Source organism: Lolium rigidum, chromosome 2, assembly GCF_022539505.1.
Source record: "Lolium rigidum isolate FL_2022 chromosome 2, APGP_CSIRO_Lrig_0.1, whole genome shotgun sequence".
NCBI lineage: Eukaryota > Viridiplantae > Streptophyta > Magnoliopsida > Poales > Poaceae > Lolium > Lolium rigidum.
Genome location: NC_061509.1, coordinates 149,922,932 through 149,945,151, shown reverse-complemented (window position 1 = coordinate 149,945,151; position 22,220 = coordinate 149,922,932). Strand labels below are relative to the sequence as shown.

The following is a 22,220-nucleotide window of genomic DNA, read 5'->3' as shown; positions in this document are numbered from 1 at the left end:
TTCGTAGCAAATTGCATGTTTATTTAGTTACCATTGTATTTGTCACCATTACAGCCAATTCTCTTTTGTGCCTTTTCTTCTTGTTTTTCTTAGATTTTCCAGTTTATCTACTAGACTCCCTTCTAACTTTTGTTACCCCTGGTTTTGGTTTTAGTATTTTTGCTTAGCTGGTTGTAATTTGCGTCGTTTCAACGCCTTCTTTTGTAATACAGGTAACGAGCATTTTGAGGCGTGTTTGAGAAACTACTAGCATATGTCACATCCAATGATTAAGTGTTTGAATGCATAATTGGTTTAAATTTATTTGTTTATGTCATATACCATTTTGAGCTACCGAATGATGAACTGTTCAAAAACAACCAATTATAATCTGGCCTCGGTTTATGTAGCAGGGCAGAAGGTTATCTCGTAGACGGTGGTGCCGGAACATGTGGAGGTGGAGCTGGGTACGTGTAGCTTTACGCTGGCAGCCATCTGATAGTAGTTGGTTGGCTCGAACATTGCAGTAGTAGTGCGTGCTGATTGGCTGACATTCGCCACCCTGACTGATTTCGTTTTCAAGAAGGTAGTACTTGTGCAATCATCCTCTGTGTGTTGTGGATTTGATTGGTTCCATGTACTGCTTGCGTGAGCTGATTTTATTTTATCAATGCAAGAGAAGTAGAGAACTCTTGTAGACCGATCTTTGTTTTTAATTTAGAGGGGTCAATGCTTCCTTACTTGTTCCATCTCATATGAGTACATGAAGTTATGGACACTATATTTGATAATGCATTCAACTTGAAAATTTGCATATGCTTACTAGTGCTTCATTGCACTGTTAAACATTTTCTGATTTACAATGGACATGGTTTTATGAAGTTGCTAAAAACAACAACCTTGCTTTTCATAGCTGATTGAAGTATGTAATGTGTTACCTTGTATTGTTTAATGAGCTTGTTTAGGTGAATGGTATAAGCTCGCCTTTTAATTCAGACGCTTGATACGACAGTTTCCTCTGGAATTGTTTGGATGTTTAATGAAATTTGCAAGTGAATGTGGATCATGATCACATCATAGAAAAGGTGGATATATGTTTCTGTTATTTGAGGGTGGAAATGGTGTGTAATGTAGGTTGTGTGAGGTCTGAAGAGCTGGTATGCGGGGTCATGTACCACCATTCAGCCTTCAGTACTTGCTTTGATTCAGCAAAGAAGCATCAGAGGTACAGGGAGCAGCAGGAGTGTATTTAAGTAAATGCAGTGCAGAGAAGGCTGCTGGAGCACGTACTACTGTGGTATGTGCTAACTCTTCTCATTAACTGGCCTATGTCATTGTCACTTGCTGCTGATTTGGCATTGTCATTATTCCTTATTTCTGTGACTTGATTCTTGTGCTATCATTTGGGTTTTACATTGAACTCAAAATATCCGACTCGAGCGTGTGTATGACAGGGAGGGACAACCATATCATCCGGAGTGCCATCAGGTTTATTGATGACATTTTGCAGTACAGACCCCAAAGGTAAATGAGACTTTGACTTGTTTATTGATGATATTTTCAGTAGAGACCCCAAATTTGCACTAAGAGTGCACTCTGCTATCAGTGCTGTTCCTTCAAAGTTTCCAATTTGAAAATATTACTAGGTATGTTAAAATTGGTACAGAAAGCTATGTGAAATATGTTGTGTGCATACATGTTTATTTTTACAGTCAAAATAGAAGAAGCCCAGCCCAAACATGTTGTTGCCTCAGGATGACTTGCTCCTGACTGTTCTGAAGAAGCCTAGCCTAAACTTTGCTTTTATGCTTCCCTTTGATGGTCTAGGAGTAGAGTTGGAATTGCATTCAAGGAAGATTGTTCCCTGTTTGATCTGTAGTCTTTTGTTGATTCGTTCTTTTTACCAGGAGTTGACATATGTTTATATCTTGTGCAGTTGGGCTATTCATGGGAGCTATCACGGGCAGCCTGCTCATCCTGGTCATGGATAGCTGTGTCTCCCGCGGCACTAGCACCGGCGCCATTGCCGGCGTGTTTGTGTCCATCGAGGTTGTCGACTCCATCCGCCTCTGGCACTCCGTCTGGCCCGGGATTTGGAATACAGGAGCACCACGGATGAGTTAATATTGGTAGGCAGCAAGTGGACAGGAGCAGGACAACCAACTTGCAACTGGCAGGTCTGCACTTCCTATTTACGTATCAGTGTGTGTTGCTTAACTTATATAATTGCATATACTAATTGTGCTCTTGATGTTGATTAGTCTCGTGTTCATTTGTTCATTTGCGTTGTTGCTGTTCCATCTTCTTTAGAACCTAAACAACAGGCTCTCACCAAAGTAAAAGCCCATATCTTTTTGTTTTCCTTTGTTTTCTGATGCAAGCTTGTACTAGAATATTTCGACTTGTTGTGGTGTGCATTCTTAATTATCCATCTTTGCCATCGGGTTCATGTTTTGACCACAGTTATGCCGAGGTTGCATATTGGAATGAACATTTCTTTTTATTCTACATAATCTTTGTTTGGTTGAAATTTTCCGATCCGGTTGAGCCTAACAAAAACTTTAAATTACTTGCAATGCAGCTTAATGTGTTCTTCAGCCTCCTCACTGGTAGGCTTGTCCATGAGAAGGCCGATCCGACAGTACAGCGGGTGGTCCGGAGCCCGGTCAGTTGATCAACATCTGCATTTCGACATCATACATGCACACTTTCATCCAATGCTACTGTCTAAAGTCATTTACTGTACATATTATTGATATGTATGCATATCTCTCTAGGCATACAGATGAATGCAGTGAAATCACCACAGTCGAGGGACCCCTAACCATCTCGAAACCGAGGGCAGCCAATGCATGTCGAGGCTGTCTGTTGACAAGCTGCCCGAGGTCAGGGTCACCAACGTACAACCGGAATACTGTCGGTGACCTCTATGGATGCTCAGTCTGCCTCAGGTTTGAAATCCACACAATATATATGACACTTGTGATGAAGCATAAGCCTACCTGTGCCTTTCTTGACTCCCATAAACCCTCTATTTGTAGCGTTTTATAATACCTTAGTTGGCCATGTATCAGTTCGAATTCATCCAGATCAAATAAAATGATTCATCCATCACCTGGTACTCCATTTGGAAAATTACTAAGCTCACAAATTTATATTTTCTACACCTTGCTCATTTGGTATTCTAGGATGACCATTTTATTTGCGAACGATGTTCTTGGTATTAGCGTCTGTTCCTGTGAGTTATTAAGTTGTTCATCTTATGGCTAGCTGATACCGTGATTTGCCTCCAAGATGTAATTTCCAAATAAATTACTTTCATTTCGGTCTAGATCGATGTTGCATTCTTGTCTAATATGCTAAGTTATAAAGGATATACACTACCCGTCTAGTAATTTTCTGGTAGTACATGGTAATTTCGGGTTTCAAAATTTAGAGATTGGTAGTTGCAGCTTTCAAGTGTTGCGGTTTTGTTTTTTTGGACTATGGCGGTCTCTTATGTTAGTGATGCCTTTCTCTTTGTAGAAGGAGCACTGAAGGATGCATAGGTGGAATCTATGAGTTATGTATTAGTCACTGTGCTTTTATAAAAAAAAAAACCTTTTCTGCTCTAGAGAATGGAGTTTCTTGAACAAGATTTTTTTTTGCAAATCCTGATAATTATCCTCTGATTTACTGCAGGAGAAACTGCTGGCTTTTAGGATGGTAATTCATTTTTTGAGGAATAAATCTTATTATTGATAGTGCAAACTTTTCCAAGCATTCCATGATCACGCTGTCTTTGTATGCTGCTTTTTTTAATCTTCTCTAGAAGTAAATCATATACTTAATACTACCTTGATCCATAAAAAGATGTCTTGGATTTGTCTAAATTTGAATTTAGACAAATGTAAGACAACCTTTTTATGACGTAGGGAGTAGTTGATAAGAATGCAGGCTCGGTTTGCCTATTGCTTGTTTGGTCGCTGCATAGTAAGCTAAATGTTTCATAGTATGGCAAAAGGATGCATGTACACAGGGTATAGTTTTTAAATGTATATGCATACAAGGCCTGCTAGTTATCTTTGCCTGTTTACCTGCTCCGTTCTGGAAAACATGGTGGTCTTCAAAGTGCTACTTAGGCTGCCAAGTGAATTTCAAAACGAACCTACTAGTGATGCCTACTTCACGTTGATGTGTAGTTCGTGTAGCGTATTGTGTCATTCGTATATGCTTTTCCCCCTACTTTGAGCAACAATTGATATTGTTATCTCCAATATGTTGTCAAATATGGTTGTGTCCTTAATAAATAATAATGGGAAAACAGATGTTTGACAACCATGGAGCTGAAAGTTGGACTTGTCCAAGGGTTTGATGCGTCTGGGGGCTAGGAACAATGAAAGGCCGTCGTCGGAGCTGAACGCAAAGGAGGGCAGCATCCTGTCCCTGATCGAGTTGGAGCCAGTGACCGTGGTGAGGTGAGAAAAGGGTCTGCATAGGTAGTAGGAAGCAATAGGCCGACCCTTGCATGGCCGATGCCTTTTCATCTTGGCTCACCTATGCTGGATGTTTTTGCTGGTGTGTCCTGGATGAACTGTTGTTTTTGTGTAAACCCCAGTATGTGTATGGTCTGGTACCTTTGTGAGGTGGTGTTTTGGCCAAGACTTGGTTTCTCAACTCTGCATCTATGTTGTGAACTAAATCTTGCAAAGAATTGACAATTTATTTGAGAATAGATGTGGCTGGTGGACTCGTCCGTGTGAATAATCTCTTCAGTTCTTGTTCTCATCCCAATGCATATCAAAGTAGTACTCCCTCTCCGGTGTATTTAGTCCCATTACAAAAATCTATTTATTCCGATTTATCATTCCATGTTGATGATTAATTCAGATGAACTCATGCCTATAATTACTCTCAACCGCTGACATACTCCCTTTTTCTTTTGCTTGCGGTAGAACTTCGCTGACCAATGCATGCACAATTTATGCTGGCTTGTTGAGGGTCTTTCCCACGGATGGAAAACAAATCTTATTTTTATGCTTCCCCTTGGATCACTCACTCATGCAAATTAGTTACTATTCATACAATGATTGGAGGAATTCATCAGATGAGGTAATCGCTCACCATCCACCTTTGGTTGTGCTGCCGAGCCTAGTGAACCCTAAAAACCGGACAGGAAGGAGTACTAAACCTGGCATCAGGAAGCCTTTTCCGGAACCCAATTAAGTGCCGTAGAATTACTCTGTGAGATAGAAAGTACTATCTCTGGGTGTTCCGTCTCCTTCTTTTACTCTGCAGTATCCCTTCCATAGATCCAAATGTAATTAAGTGCCTGCCAACAAACCCACGGTTAATTAGATTGACTAACAAACATGCACGGGGATTCCATTTTATGCTGTCAAATATACATGATTAAGTCTCCGTGTTGCGTCTCGTGATGTGTGTTTTTGCCTGATACTTGGGTTTCGCAATTATGCAGCTATGCCGTGAACTGAATCTCGCAAAAAAAGCAATTCATTTGAGCATTTGTGTTTGTCTTCCTGGTATTAGATGCGGCCTAGGTGCTTGTCGATTGGTGCGAGAAAATCTTCACAGGCCTGGAGTTGTCTTTCATTGACGGAAGCCAGACGATCCAACAAAGAGTGAGTAACCAAAATATTTTGCATGCAGCCTCATCAAAACGGAAGAGGGTTGTCTGGGAGCAATTTTAGGAGGAGAAGGGCCACAATGTACATGAATTACCGCTATTTATTGCTTACCCTATTCTTAAAATTAACCACAAGATCCACGATGGAGCAATATTAGGAGGAAAATAACCACGGTAGAAGTACTGTAACTCTTAGGATTTTCCTAAATTTCTATTCAGCCCAATAGATTGATTTGGAGGGATTTAATACCAAATCTGGCATGAGGAAGCTTTTTCTGAACCCCCAGCTAAGTGCCCTAGAATTACTAGGTAAGATAACATAGAAAGTAGTGATTTGACAATCCGTAATATAATTATATGTCCGTTTCAAAAAATATTATATGTGCCTACGAGAAAACCCACAAATACTTAGATTGGCTAAGGGCACGTACAATGGGGTGATGTCAGCCTTCCCTTAGAGATGCCACGTCAGATTTTTGCTTAGTTGGAGGAGAGAGAATGAATAGAGAGAAGATTGTCTTCCCTTATCTAAGGGATCATCTCTTACGAAATAAGGGAACACTATTTTCTTCATTGTATCACATATATCTTTCCTTAGCAACAAATTTCCTACCAAAATTTAGTTATTAATATTAATTGCTAGAGATGGCAGTAAGAGATAATGCGATGTATGACTTATATCTAATACCTTCTCTAACTGATGTGGCGGGGTAAGGGAAGGCATGCCTTCTCTACCATTGTACATGCCCTAACAAACCACATTCACGGCTGGTCCAATGACCCCCTTGAATCAAGAATTCTGTTTTATGCAGTCAATTATATGTGATTAATCATCTGCGGGCAATTTCTGAGCAACCTAAAGGTAGCACACAAATCACTCCGTTAATTGGGGCATGTTTTATCTCTTTCCTCTCAAACCCATGCAAAGAAGGGCACCCGAAATAAACAAAAAATAGCGGGAACCGGTAGAGAAGAAAAATTGGCGCCTCGTTTTAAACTTTCATGAAAGCTAAGCCCTTGTCTTCCCAGCGTCTATATAAACCAACGGGGTTGATCCGCCGTGTGCCACACGACTTAGACATACGTGGTGTTTGTGCCAGGTTTTCTCAATTCCGCAGTTAAACTGAATCTCGCGAAAAAATCAATTCATTTGAGCATTTTTGTTTGTCTTGCTGGTATTATATGCGGCCTAGGTGCTTGTCGATTGGAGCCAGAAAATCTTCACATACCTGTAGTAATTCCTTGTTTTTAATTGACGGAAGCCAGACGTACATAAAAGAGTGAGTAACCAAAACGGTTTGCATATTCACATCAAAACATAAGAGGATCGGCTGGAAGCAATTTTAGGAGGAAAAGGGCAACAATGGATATTAATTACCGCTATTCATTGCTTATATGAGCCTACTCTTAAGATTAACCACAAGAGCCACGATAGAGCAATTTTAAGAGGAAAAGAGCCACGATGGAATGGAAGTACTGCAACTCTTATGATTTTCCAAAATTTCTGTTAGCCCAAGGAACTAATAGCAAATTTGGCATGATGAAGCCTTTTCCGGAATACCAATTAAGTGCCCCAGAATTAATAGGTAAGCTAACTTAGAAAGTACTTATTTGACAATCCGTAATAGTACTATAATTAAGTGCCTACAAGCAAACCCACAATTAATTAGATTGGCTAACAAACCGCATTCACGGCTGGTCCGGTAACCCCCTTGAATCAAGGATTCTAATTTTACGCAGTCAATTACACTTGATTAATCATTCGTGGGCAATATATGAGCAACCTAAGGTAGCACATAATCACACCGTTAATTGGGGCGTGTTTTATATCTTTCCTCCCAAACTCATGCAAAGAAGGGCGGCCGAAATTAAAAAAAAAACTAGCGGGAACCGGTAGAGACAAAAAAGTGGCGCCTCGTTTCAAATTTTCATGAAAGCTAAGGCCTTGTCCTCCCAGAGTCTATATATACCAGTAGGGGTGGAACCGCCGCGTGCGGCTAACGCGTGCGACACGACTTAGACTTGTACTTGTCGAGGAGAGGAGAGGAGAGGAGAGGACGAGCAGGCTATGCAAGCAATTGGTCGTTGATTCGATCCAACGTGTAAGGTAACCTCTGGATCCTTCTTTTTACTTGGTTTGGTTGATGAATCGCTCCATGAATGCTCCATAGATGATCTCCTTGCCAACCTAGATTTGTTTCTTCTTCTTCTGTAAGAAGGTATGGGAGTCCGTCGAGCGGAGGTGTGCATGACGCGTGGGAGTTTCGGCGGCTGGCTTTAGCGTGGACCGATGAAGGTTTGGGAGGGCCCGAAAGTAACCGTGGTTCCAAATCGGTAAGTCCGTCGTTCTTTGTAGTAGATTTCTTTTGGAGCCGTGGCTAGCTATACGGATGCCCAGACCTTGTATTTTGTATAAAATGTTTTTCTATGGTTGCTAGATCTAGTAGGCGTCTTTGGATGATTTTGCTATATTTTCCCATCAATCTAGTAGGCGTCTGTGGGAAGTTGTTTCTGGACGGACAAAATATTAAGGAACGATGGCTCTTTTAGATCTTTAGCTTTTTTTTTTTTTTTTTTTTGAGAATTTTTTAGATCTTTAGCTGGAAGCGTACAACCGTGAGGGGCAGAGGTTGAACCAGGCGAGGCAGCCGAGATAGAAAATCATTAGATAAAAAAAAAAGGAAACGACTCGGCCAGGCCAAGCACACCATCAGCGCACGCACGCGAGCAGCCTAACTCCAGGACCACGTCGCCCTCGACCAGCTCTCCCCGCGACGCAGCCTACCTTTGCCTTTGGTCGCGCCGTCCGGCATCGCGACCCCCTGCTCCAACGCCCGCCAATACATCGCCCCTGCTCGCGCCCGCCCGTGCTGCAAGCCAAATGCCTCGTGCGCCGCCGCCGCTCTCCGCGCTGCTCCGCCGCCTCTCCTCCCACCCCACCCACTCCTCCGCATTCCACGCCACGCTGCTCAAGTCTTCTTCCCTCTCCAGCCCTATCCCGGCGACCGCCCTGCTCACAGCCTACGCAAAAGCCGGCCTCCCAGGCGCCGCCTCCCGCCTGTTCGACGAAATGCCAGCGCGCGACGCCGTTGCTTGGAACGCGCTCATCACCTGCCAAGTCCGCCACGGGCGCCCCGCAGCCGCCGTAGAAGCCTTTCGCGGCATGGCAGCTGCCGGGTTCGCGCCAACGGCTGCCACCCTCTGCACCATGCTCAAGGCCTGCACCTCCTCCCGCGCCGTCCGCCCCGCCCGCCAGCTCCACGCGTTGACAGTGCTTGCGTGCCACGGTGATGCCATTATGAAGACAGCCCTTGTTGATCTCTACATGAGCTGCGGCTGCGTCGAGGAGGCGGAGCGATTGCTTATCCACATGGAGCGCCCAAAGGATGTGGCGCTGTGCAACACTGTTCTTTCAGGCTACGTGGAGAATGGCCATTTCCGGGAAGCTTTCTTGATGCTAGGGGCAAATGAACCCAACCAAATCACGCTGACATGCGCTCTCTCCGCCTGCTCAGCCACAGCAAATCTGGCATATGGTCTGCAGGTACATTGCAAAGTTCTCCGCTGTGGGTTTGATTCTGAGACTATCCTATGCAATGGACTTATTGACATGTATGCAAAGTGTGGTCGGACAGCGGGTGCACGTGTGGTGTTTGATCGAATGAGTGGCAAAAATGTTCTTTCCTGGTCCTGCATGATTGATGGCTATAGTCGCCATGGGCATGGGAAAGAGGCTTTGGATTTGTTTGAGAGGATGGAAAAAGCTGTACCCATAGTCTGGCCAAATGCCATTACATTTCTGGTTATCCTCTCAGCTTGTGGACACTCTGGTCTTGTGGACGAAGGCCGAGCCAAGTTACATTTGATGAAAAGCAAGTATGCAATCGATCCAGGGCCAGAGCACTACGCTTGTTTTATTGACATGTTAGGCCGGGCAGGACAAATCGATGAGGCATGGAATCTCTACTGTAGTTTGTGTGCGAACGTAACTGAGCTTTCTGCTGCTATCTGTGTGGCTATGTTGAATGCATGTATATCTAACATAGATGTGGTAAGAGGAAACACGGTAGCTGGGCATCTTTTGGAAGTTGATCCACAGAATACTCGAAATCTTGTGTTAATCTCAAACTTTCATGCTGCTGCTAGGCAATGGTCTGTATCGGATGAGTCAAGGAAGGTTATAATGAACAAAGGTCTAAAGAAAGAAGCAGCTAGTAGTCATGTCTCTATGGGCTAAATACTACTTTGCACAAATCTGGAGGCAAAGTTCATCAACTTACCTGCACTGTACACCAACAGTCACTTTTCGCAAAAGCAAACCAACAAATCAATTGTGGAAACAGGGGGGTGGGGCTCTTTTTAGTTCAAGACCTACTCTGTATATAATATTGTAGGTCAGTTTTACTGACACCAGGTGTAATATATTTGTAACGGCCTAAACTATCCAAAGATTCCGCACAAATGTTTCAGTTTCATACTTTCATACATGGCCATGGTGCACCACCCTCTTCTTTAGGTAACTTGGTGGATATCCTTTTTCAAGATATTATAGACTTTCTGATTATTGGTTCTACACCATTTCTCAGTTTGCCCCAAGAAATTGTTGAAAGCCATCTTATTGAGTTGGGTCTGATTATTATGACATTCTGCAGGCCATCATGATGGGCATAGAGGGCACGGAAGTGGTCAATCATATAGCTGACATTAAAATATCAAGTTGTTGCAATGGGCGACATTTGATCTTTCACTGTGGATGGTTATGTATTTCTGCCTCACTGACTCTTTTTGTTATTGTCTGGTAAAGGTGGACTTAGATATTTTAGAATACTATGTTGTGTTGATGGAAGCATTTTCACCTATATTTGTCTAGTTAGAGATGTGACACAACCTTGCAATTTCATTAAAAATAGTTCAGTTGTAACTTTTTTTTTCCACAATAGTAGCATATTCACCTAAATTGGGGTGAGTTCCATAATACCATATATCAGCAAGGCCTTAGTTTCGTGCACCGAATATCAGCTCAGACTTAGTTTCGTGAAGTTTCTCTTTCGTGCAGTTGTTCTGAAGGTCTTTGTGTGTCATGTATACTGCCTTGGGTCAGGTTCATCAATCTGGTCATTTTGGTGTGAAAAGCCTCAACTGCTTTTTTTCTACTGTTGATACACCCCAGGCTCTATTGTTGATATGCATTCTCTAGTGTATCTGGCAGATTATCAATCTGTTTTAGCTTTGGCGAGTTAAACTTTGGTTGTTTTTTCTAATTTAGTGCTTGCTATGTATCTCTTACAAGTGAAAAAAGGAGACCAAAAAGTGTTCTACTCTATAATGTAGAATATGAGGTTTTACTGATCTAAGCACTAGATTATCCAGTGAAGCTGCATCAGACTGTTGTGGTAAAGGTTAGTACTGACAAACAATAGCTTAGAATTTTTCCCACTGTCTATGTTTCAGGTATGGTGAAATAGTTTTTTTTCGCCTCAGAGTGTTAAAATATGAGTGATTAACTTAAATGCATCAGCAAGTCATTTCCTATAAACTATTATGGCTGACTATGATATCTCGGCATCAGCTGTCAGTTAATTGTTATCTAGCAAAAAGGAACCAGATGTATGTGGTATATCTTGAAATTCTACACCATGTTAATAGGGTATGAGATGATACGGTAAACCTATAGATTATGAGTTTGTTTACGTTGAGGCCTTACTTAAAAGGCATTCATCCGGTCAACTTATATACCAAGGTTGAAAAACATGTTGCATTCAATAGCTGATCATGTCTCACAGGTTTGGTCTTTTCTCTGTTTGTCTCCGGCTCTGCATTCACGTGTTCAACCTGTATACTCATAGAAGTATATAAGAAACCAGGTCAAGTCCTATGCGCCCAAGGCCAAGCCCACCGCGACGCAACCAGGGATGAATTGTCTGCGTCAGCCCCTGGCACCTCTGGCCTTGTTGACCAAGAAACCATTACCGTCAATGAGGCACCGCGCTCAAGTCCTATGCGCCCAAGGCCAAGCCCACCGCGACGCAACCCCTGCGGAGCGCCACTCACTTTGCCTCTCCGCCGATCACGATACGACGATCTAGAAGGAGCACCACTCCGGCGAGCTCCTGGACCCTGGGCGACTTCCTCACCACGACCACCAAACAACTCAACACGGCCCTCCCCACTCTTGGACGAAGACAGCGCAAGCAACAACTCAATTTCTCACCTCGACGTGGCCGTTCTACCTCCGTAGTGAGGGCAAAGGCTGGTGCTCCGCCCACCGCTGCACGTCGTGCGCACGTTCAGATGCGCACACTGGGCATCATTGGGCTCGATGAGCCGATCACCGCAGAGGAGATGAAGACGTTTGATCGTCGTTTGCGACGCCCATCCTCCTATCTGTGCTTGAGGCGATCGCTGCGCTTGTTGATCGCTAGCTGCCCTCAGACCCGACCACGACGCCCGTCACCACGGTGATCGCGGGCAGCCCCATTGAGGCATAGCTGTTGTGTTGTGCTCCACCTGTCGATCTCTTCCCAATGGATCACGCCTAAAGATCATCATTTGGAATGTGCGCGGTTTAAACGCTCGCGCGCGATGCATCGCCATTCGATCGCTCATTGTAACAACCGACGCTTCGATCGTCCGCTTTCAAGAAACTAAGATGGATTACATGTACTCGTCGACTATCCTTGAGACCTTAGGCTCGGAGTTCAATGATTAATTGTACTTGCCCGCGCAGGGCACCCGCGGTGGCATCCTGCCGGCTTGGAAGAGCCGGGATGTGTCGATCACGGACCCGATGTTCACCGCCAACACCCCGTCTCGCCAAGGTTGCAACCCCATCGAGCGCCGCCACGCCTTGGTGGATTACCATCGTCTACGGCCCCGAGACCGATGACGAGAAGATCGCGTTCCTCCAAGAAATCCGCGACGTTCGCGCTGACCGCCCCGACTCCCGGATGCTTTGCGGAGATTTCAATCTAATCTATTGTGATGAGGACAAAAACAATGGAAACCGGCGCCCGATGGGTAGATTCCGGCGCGTTATCAATGATCTCGCGCTGAAGGAGGTCTATCTCAACCGCCGCTGCTATACTTGGTCGAACGAGCAAACAACCCCAACCCTTGTCCACCTTGACCGTGTCTTGTGCTCCACAGATTGGGAGGAGCAACATGGCGATTGTCACCTGCGATGCTTGGCCTCGGTCGTCTCCGACCACAGCCCGCTCATTCTCGACTGCTCGCCGCTCCCGCCGGGGTAGAAACGGTTCCACTTTGAGGACACAGTTGGATGGTTACCAAGACGTCGTGGCGGAGCCGTGGAATTCGGTGGACGATGCAGACCCGTTCCGTAGGCTAGTGAAGCACATGCGGGCCACCACGCGTAAGCTCAGCAGCTGGTCCGCGGGCCTGGTTGGCAACGTGCGCGACAAGCTCGCGGGCCTGCTCCTCATGTTCGACACCGCTCAGGAGTGCATGCAGCTGACGGCGCACGAGGATTGGCTGCGGCGGCAGATCAAGCAATCCTACCTCGGGCTCGCCTCAATGGAGCGCAACATCGCCAAACAGCGCGCGCCTCTTGTTCCTCAAGGATGGGGACGCTAACACATCCTTCTTCCACCGCCAGTGCACATACCACAAACAGAAGAACCGTATCTTCATCCTGAGAGTGGACCGGGACGTCCTCACGGACTCGGCGACATGGCCGTGGCAGATTTTGCGCACTTCGACGTCCTGCTCGGCACCGACTCTGCTCGAGATTGCACCCTTGACCTGCAACACCTCATTGAGCCCGCCGACCAGGGAGACCCGGACGAGATCCGGCAGATGGTGAAGCGGCTGCCGGCGCGCAAAGCGCCCGGCCCCGATAGCTTCACGGTGGAGTTCTTGCGCTCGATCCGGGATGTCGTCAAGCTCGACTTCGGCCGCGTGTTCCGAGCAGCTCTACGTGCTCCGCGGACGGGTTTCAGCTGCCCGAACCAGGCGCTCCTCACGCTGCTCCCCAAGCGCGCCGACGCGTCCTGCCTTAGAGATTACATGCCCATTAGCCTCATCCACCTTGTCGCCAAGGTCTTCGCCAAGTTGCTATCTCTATGCCTCGTGCCCAAGCTCAACGACCTGGTGAGCCTCATCCAAAATGCCTTCATCCCTGGGCGTAGCGTGGGGGAGCGAGGCCGGTGGCGCCCTGGGCGGGGTACTCCATGCGACCAGCAGACGGCTCGGTGAAGCGGGCGGGCGGCGGGTCCGGGAAGGACGGGCGCGGGGGTCCCCGCGGTGGTGTAGACGGGGGATGGCGCCGGTGCGGCCGAGTGGATCGGCGGGGGCTCCGTCGCGGTCACCCACGCCGGGAGTCGGGAGGGCGATGGCGGGAACTGGACCCGCTGGATGGGCACCCCCTGGGGCAGCGAGGCGGGGCCTGGGCTGGGGGTCGGCGGCCAGGACGCCCACGGTGGCGGCGGCGGTGAGGCCGGGGGTGGAGCGGGCGCTCCCTGGCCGGAAAGGGCTGTCGGCGCGGCCGGGTATGTGGCGAGGGGTGGCGACAGACCGGCGTAGTCATCCCTCGCGTACCGATGAGGTACAGGCGGATGCCCTGGACGGCGGTGGCGAGGTCGCGGATGGCCGTCGATAGCTCTTGCTGCGAGAGGAGGGGGGCGGCGCCGGCGACATCTGCCAGGGGCGCCGCGGCGCCCGTGGAGGGCGGCGGCAGTTGCGCGGCGGCGGAGGAGGCCGGCGGCGTCTCGGAGGCGGCGGCGGTGGTGGCGGTGGGCTGGCTCGAAGACATGATCGTAGAGGTCTCTGATACCAAATTGGTAGAAACTAGGGTTCTACCGGGCGAGGGCGTAGATTGTAGGGGTGGAAGTGCTGAGAGCGAGAGGGAGGAAGGCGGCGCCGGCGGCAGGGCGCCGTCGCGAGCTCGCGGAAGGCGGCGGCTAGGGTTTGGGCGGCGCGGACGGGAGAAGGCCGACTCTCTCGGGAGTCGGCAATAATGATATCCGATTATTGCTTGATTGATTTAGTCTATTACAACTTGTATATATAAGAGAACTTGCGAAACCCTAATCTGCTAACCGGGCTAAGCCCCTAACTAAGCTTGGCCGGTTGGGCCAATGGGCCCCTCCGGCGGTAGACCGGGCCGGTCATAACATCTCTCCCCGCCTGCGCAAACAGCTCGTCCTCGAGCCGGTAGTCCGGGTAATGCTCGCCGGAACTCCTCGCGGGGCTCCCAAGTCGCCTCCTCCTCGGAAAGGCCCTCCCACTGCACCAACAAGTGCCAAACATCACGACGTAGTTGAGCGCGGAGCACCTTGGCCGGACTGGGCAGCAGACGACCCTCGGCCGTCGGCGGAAGTGGTGGCGTGGCCACCGGCGGGGCACCGCGATAGGGCTTCAGCAGGCCCACGTGGAATACGTCGTGAATGCGGGCCCCCTCCGGCAACTGAAGCCTGTACGCCATGGTCCCAATCCGCTCGACGATGATGAAGGGCCCCGCATAGCGCGGACCAAGTTTACGCTTGGCACGCGGGTCGAGGGATCGATGAGAGCGGTGCAACGAGCGAAGCCACACCCAGTCACCCACCGCGTACTCAACCTCACGATGCCGCCCGTCATAGTAGTGCTTGGCGACCTGTTGAGCTTGGACAAGACGCTGCCGCACCTCGGCCAGCATCTCGTCGCGGGCGCGGATGAGCTCGCTAGCTGCCTCCGTCCGCGCCGTCGCTGGATCCACCGGTAGGATAGGTGGTGGTGGCCGACCGTAGACCACCTCGAATGGCGTAGCACGCAGGGCGGAGTGGTAGGAGGTGTTGTAGCAGTACTCCGCCCATGCAAGCCAATCCACCCAAGCGCGAGGACGATCACCTGTAACACAGCGCAAATATATGGCGATCACCTTATTGACGACCTCGGACTGGCCGTCCGTCTGAGGATGGAATGCCGCGCTGAACCGGAGTTGGACCCCAGCCATGCGGAAGAGGTCCCGCCACACGTGCCCCTTGAACACCGGATCTCGATCACAGACGATGGACGAGGGAAACCCGTGTAGGCGGACGATACCGTCAAAGAAGGCGCGGGCCACAGACGCCGTCGTGTAGGGATGGCCAAGCGCAATGAAGTGGGCGTACTTGGAGAAGCGGTCAACCACCGTGAGGATGACAGACTTGCCACCCACCCTCGGAAGGCCCTCGATGAAGTCCATGGAGATGTCGGCCCACACCTGCGAAGGAACGTCAAGCGGCTGCAAGACACCAGCTGGGCGCAAAGTCTCCGTCTTGTTGCGCTGGCACGTTTCACACGAACGCACCCAATCCTGGACCATGGCCCGATCGCCAGGGATGTAGAAGTCCGCGCGAAGACGGTGGAGGGTCTTCTGGACCCCCTCATGACCGGCGGAGTGCGCCAAGAGCAGCACCTGATGGCGGGGGTCATCATGGTCGGGGACGAACACGCGGCGCCCGTGGAGGAGAAGGCCGTCGGTGACGCGCCAAGGGTCGTCCAGCTCACCCGCGTCGAGCTGCTGCCGCAGAAGCTGGGCATCCGGCGCGGACACCGTCGCCTGGCGGATGCGGTCGAAGAGGACGAAGGAGGGCCCCGAGAGGATGCAGAGTAGGCGTCCGTCCGAGTCTCCCTCAGTGGCGTCGAGATCGGCGTCGCGGCGGGACAAGGCATCGGCCACCGTGTTGAGGCGCCCCGGACGATACTCCACCGTGAAGTCGAAGCCAAACAGCTTGCTGATCCACTGGTGCTGGGGCACCGTCGACAGCCGCTGGTCCAAGAGAAACTTAAGGCTGTAGTGGTCCGTACGTACGCGGAACGAGCGCCCCCATAGGTAGGGGCGCCGGTGGCGGACGGCCCGGACCAAGCCAATGAGTTCTGCTCGTACGCCGCAAGCTTGAGGTGGCGTGCAGACAAACGGCCGGCTGAAGTAGGCGAGCGGCCCGTCACCCTGGTGAAGGACGGCACCGAACCCCGCCCCGGAGGCGTCGCAGTCGACGATGAACGGCTTGTCGAAGTCCGGCATCTGGAGAACGGGGCCCGTCGTCAGGGCCCCCTTGAGGGCCTCGAAGGCAGCGGTAGCCTCGTCGTCCCAAGCGAAGGCCTCGTGCCGCAGCAGGCGCGTGAGCGGCGAGGCGATGAGGCCAAAATCCCGGATGAACTTCCGGTAGTAGCCGGCGAGGCCCAGGAACCCGCGGAGGGCGCGTGGTGAACGCGGCGTCGGCCAGGCGGCGACCGCCGCCACCTTGTCCGCATCCATCGCCACCCCGTCGGCGGAGATGACGTGACCGAGATAGGCCACCGAGGTCGTCGCAAACGAGCACTTCGAGCGCTTGAGGTGAAGTCGATGCGCTCGAAGCTCGTTGAAGACGATGGCGACATGCCTGCAGGTGCTCCGCCCATGATGCGCTGTAGATCAAGATATCATCGAAAAAACCAAGCACAAAACGACGTAAGTATGGGCGAAGGACATCATTCATCGTGGCCTGGAAGGTTGCGGGCGCGTTGGTGAGGCCGAAAGGCATCACCACGAACTCGAAGTGGCCATGGTGTGTCCGGAACGCCGTCTTGGCGATGTCCTCCGGTGCATGCGCACCTCGATGATAGCCTGAGCGGAGGTCGAGCTTGGTGAAGAACCTCGCGCCGTGGAGCTCGTCAAACAGCTCGTCAACCACCGGGATCGGGAACTTGTCCTTGAGCGTGAGGGCGTTGAGGGCGCGGTAGTCGATGCAGAAGTGCCACGTGCCATCCGACTTGCGCACCAAGAGCACCGGCGCAGAGAACAGGGACGTGGAGATCCTGATGATGCCCGCCGCCAACATGAGCGCGCACTGGCGCTCCAGCTCGTCCTTCTGCAGCTGGGGGTAGCGGTATGGGCGCACCGCCACCGGCGCCGACCCCGGGAGCAAGTGTATGCGATGGTCACATGCTCGTGGGGGCGGCAGGCCCTGCGGCTCCTCGAAGATGTCGCCGTGCCGCCGCAGGAGGTGCGTCGAGAGGGGGTGGTCGGCGTCATCGGCCCCAGCAGACTAACCGGAGCTGCGGCGCGGGAGATGTGCCCCCGAGACCCTCCCAGCGAATGTGGCGTCCCTGGCGCCAGAAGGTCATCGTCATGGCGTCGAAGTCCCAGAGGATGGGTCCGAGCGTCCGCAGAAAGTCGACGCCAAGGATGAAGTCGAAGCAGCCCAAGTCGATGCCGGCGCACGTGATGACGAAGTGCTCGTCGCCGATGGTAAGGGGGACGTGCCCGGACCACCCCATGGCAGAGGAGGCGGTCACCGTTGGCCACGGTCACGCGGAGGGTATCCCCACCCGTCGGCCGTAGCGCGAGGCGGCGCATAGTGGCGGCGGGGAGGAAATTATGCGTAGACCCCGTGTCCGCAGCGCCACCAGCAGGCTCGCCCGGATAGTGACCGGAGCGCATCGTCCCCTCGTGGCGGATGCCGGCGAGCGCGTGGAGGGACACGACGAAGGCCGTGGCAGCTGCGTCGGTCGGCCCGGCCATCTCGGATGCCGCGGCAACCGGCCCGGTCATCGGGTCGCCCTCCTCTACGTCGACGGTCTCTAGGTAGAAGAGGCGAGGGCACACGTGACCGGGCGTGTATGGGTCGTCGCAGTTGAAGCAGAGTCCGAGGCGGCGGCGCTCGAGCTGCTCCGCCGGGGTGAGGCGGCGGAACGTGCGTGTCGCTGCGGGGGCAGGGCCACTCGGTCCAGGTGGGGCGGGGCAGGTGGCGGCCGCGGCCGGAGGAGGAGGTCGGGCGGCGCGGGTGCCGCGGGCCAGGGGCGTCTGCTGAACCGCCTGGGCGCGACACTCATAAGCGCGCGCATAGTGCATCGCCGTCTCGGAGGTCCCGCGGGGCTCGTAGCTCGACATCCACGCGGATATGGTCCGGGAGGCCGCCAATGAAGAGCTCGGCGCGCTGTTGGCCCGCTCACACCGGGCGCATGGCATGCGAGGGCTCGGAAGCGGTCGGCGAAGTCTCGCACCGTGGTGGTGAACGCCAAACGCCCAAGTTCCGCCAAGCGGCCGCCGCGGACCGGAGGGCCGAAGCGGAGAAGGCGGAGCTCACGGAACCGGTCCCATGGAGGCATGCCACCCTCGTCCCTGCTCCAGGGAGTAGTACCACGTCCGGGCGGCGCCGCGGAGGTGGTACGAGGCGAGCCACGTCCGGTCCGAAGCCACGGTACGCCGTCCCCGGAAGAACCGCTCGCACCGGTTGGAGCCGCTTGAGGGGTCCTCGACGCCGTCGTATGTGGCGAATTCCAGCTTGGCGTAGCGTGGGGGAGCGAGGCCGGTGGCGCCCTGGGCGGGGTACTCCATGCGACCAGCAGACGGCTCGGTGAAGCGGGCGGGCGGCGGGTCCGGGAAGGACGGGCGCGGGGGGTCCCCGGCGGTGGTGTAGACGGGGGATGGCGCCGGTGCGGCCGAGTGGATCGGCGGGGGCTCCGTCGCGGTCACCCACGCCGGGAGTCGGGAGGGCGATGGCGGGAACTGGACCCGCTGGATGGGCACCCCCTGGGGCAGCGAGGCGGGGCCTGGGCTGGGGGTCGGCGGCCAGGACGCCCACGGTGGCGGCGGCGGTGAGGCCGGGGGTGGAGCGGGCGCTCCCTGGCCGGGAAGGGCTGTCGGCGCGGCCGGGTATGCGGCGAGGGGTGGCGACAGGACCGGCGTAGTCATCCCCTGCGTACCGATGAGGTACAGGCGGATGCCCTGGACGGCGGTGGCGAGGTCGCGGATGGCCGTCGATAGCTCTTGCTGTGAGAGGAGGGGGGCGGCGCCGGCGACATCTGCGCGGGCGCCGCGGCGCCCGTGGAGGGCGGCGGCAGTTGCGCGGCGGCGGAGGAGGCCGGCGGCGTCTCTGGAGGCGGCGGCGGTGGTGGCGGTGGGCTGGCTCGAAGACATGATCGTAGAGGTCTTCGATACCAAATTGGTAGAAACTAGGGTTCTACCGGGGCGAGGGCGTAGATTGTAGGGGTGGAAGTGCTGAGAGCGAGAGGGAGGAAGGCGGCGCCGGCGGTAGGGCGCCGTCGCGAGCTCGCGGAAGGCGGCGGCTAGGGTTTGGGCGACGCGGACGGGAGAAGGCCGACTCCTCTGGGAGTCGGCAATAATGATTTCTGATTATTGCTTGATTGATTTAGTCTATTACAACTTGTATATATAAGAGAACTTGCGAAACCCTAATCTGCTAACTGGGCTAAGCCCCTAACTAAGCTTGGCCGGTTGGGCCAATGGGCCCCCTCCGGCGGTAGACCAGACCGGTCATAACAGTAGGAGTGTTGTAGTCTTTCTTAGTTTTCTGATGACCCTGTTGTTTCTTATGTTACGTTAGAGAAAAACAGATAGAGAAATAGGACTGTATTAGTCTTTCTTGGTTTTGTGATGATTCTGCTGTTTCTTAAGTCATGGTTTTCTGATGATTCTGTCATTTCTCTACCATGGTCCAATTATTTCATCTTTGACTATCATATATACTAGCGAAAAAAACACTAAAGCTTTCGATCAAATTACGGTCATTTATGTTTATATGATATATGTGTTTCTCGAATTATCTGCAGCCCACTCGATCTTTGTCATCTAACATATGTCTCCCATGCAATTTAAACAGGTACCTATGCTTTATGATTAGGCACATACATGAGTATGTTAGGATGACACTTGCACCAAAGAGATTATTGCAGGTAAAAGTATTAAACATATACTAACCTCATGAGCTGCAGTTTACAATAATTAGTTTAGCCTTTATATTTAATTTAATTTTCCATACTTTTGACAGCTAGGGGTTAGTAAAACATTCCTAAGGATTGCTTGAAGGGTTTTACAGATTTTCTTACATATCAAATTGACCCCGCAGAAAAGAGGTCAATTTAACTGAACATCAATGCAATTTTGCCCCCTCAAATACTAATGTTTCCTTTACCAACAGTGGATTAATTATGTTTAATATATGAACAGTGCTTTTAGATCCTGTTTCTCATAAACCACTTCATATTTCTTTCAGTGTGCTATTTCTCCAATTATACCAATTTTATACAATGATGGTCCCAAATGCTTGACTGATGGTAACTGTGACTTTCCCGCTTTATCAGTTTACCAAAACAATGATGGCATTGATAGGTTATCGCTTTGATAGATGGAAATAGGAATACTGTTGTCTTCATGCTTTCAAGTAGTATTGTAGTGTCCTCACATCATGCATATGGTGTATTTTATCTCAGAGTAGTAGAGATTTTGTGTTCTGTTTGGTAACTGGCTCACTGTAGTCTAGCAGGTAATACCCATTTTTGTCCATTCAAACAACTAGGAAATGCCTGAAAAACTCATGTTATTTGGGGTGGATTAAACACGCGCTCACTCGCCATTAGATCTCTAGGTGTTAGTCATGCAGAGAATTTTTTTTACGGTGTTACAAGTGTAGATTGAATTAACTCCTTGCATATTCGAAGAACTAGAAGCTCGGTTTCTATCTTCACAACCAGTGGCGTCTATTTCTAATTTTTGGCCTTTTCCTATGCCAGTTCTGGTACAAAATAAATAGGTCTGAAACCAAGGATCAACACTCAGGCTCGCTTTTGGTTTCTTACTACTTAGAGGAGTTTAATAGAAGATAAATACATACTATGAAACTTAATATAAATAAAGTCAAATAACTAGCATAATGAGGTAATATCAGCAACTCTCTTTTCTGCTACTTATGTGATCCTCACTGGAAGACCACAAGATGAATTAGTTCTTCCACCTCTCAGGTTTGGAATTCACTTGTCACTAAATTTGCTAGATCAATCTCGAGCTTTTCTATTAATTACTACTTTGACAATAAAATGTTATGCCCTGATGGGAAATCATGAAAATGGCAGAATTTTGACGAGAATTAAGTCAAGGTATGTCCCGCTTTTGCCATATTTTTTGAACATTGTACAATTCATCATATTTTGAGGTTACTGTTTTTTTTGCCGAATGAAGGCATATCAGCAACGAAAATATTCCATAAAATTAGCAAGGCAGTGACGAATGTGAAAATTCATAATTAGTTTAAAGTTTAACCTTTGTGTTATTGCTCATGGATATCAGTTAGTCTTTTACTTTCTTGCCGTGAACTGCATGTATCTTTTAAACTTACAGGATATAGGCTAGCATGTGCTCATGATTTCATACTATTGACTTTGTAGAGTAATATTTGTTCTGGAAGAATCATATCTATCAGACATATATATAAAAGAATGTGTTTCGAACATATATATGTGTAAAGAATTACATTGCTTATCCTTAATTGGGGCAAAAGAACTATATGCTTTCAATAAGATACTCTTAGATCTATCTCAGTTCAACAATAAATACTAAAAGAAGCTAACATAAGGTTTGAAAACTAGTATTTCTGACTTCATGGTATTTCTAACATAAAAGAATGTGTTTTGAACATATATACGTGTAAAGAATTACATTGTTTATCCTTAATTGGGGCAATCCTGCTCCGCCCCTGGTGCAAGCTCGCCCACGCCAACTCCGGCAGCTTCGAGCACTCCGTCCGACTCGAGCTCCGCGGCATCCCGCCACAAGCCTGGCACTTGTCCACCGCGGAACACATCCTGGGCGCGGACTACTGGATCGAGTGGCTACACCCTGGCACACGCTCGCGCG

General features: G+C 50.3%; 1 protein-coding gene across 1 annotated transcript; it reads left to right on the top strand.

The window, feature by feature from the left end:
- Positions 1-8,486: 8,486 nt before the first annotated feature.
- LOC124690219 (pentatricopeptide repeat-containing protein At5g66500, mitochondrial-like) lies at positions 8,487-9,868 on the top strand. The gene has a single exon (XM_047223633.1). It carries the CDS (start codon positions 8,487-8,489, stop codon positions 9,840-9,842), a length of 1,356 nt encoding a protein of 451 aa, XP_047079589.1. The 3' UTR covers positions 9,843-9,868.
- Positions 9,869-22,220: the final 12,352 nt, after the last annotated feature.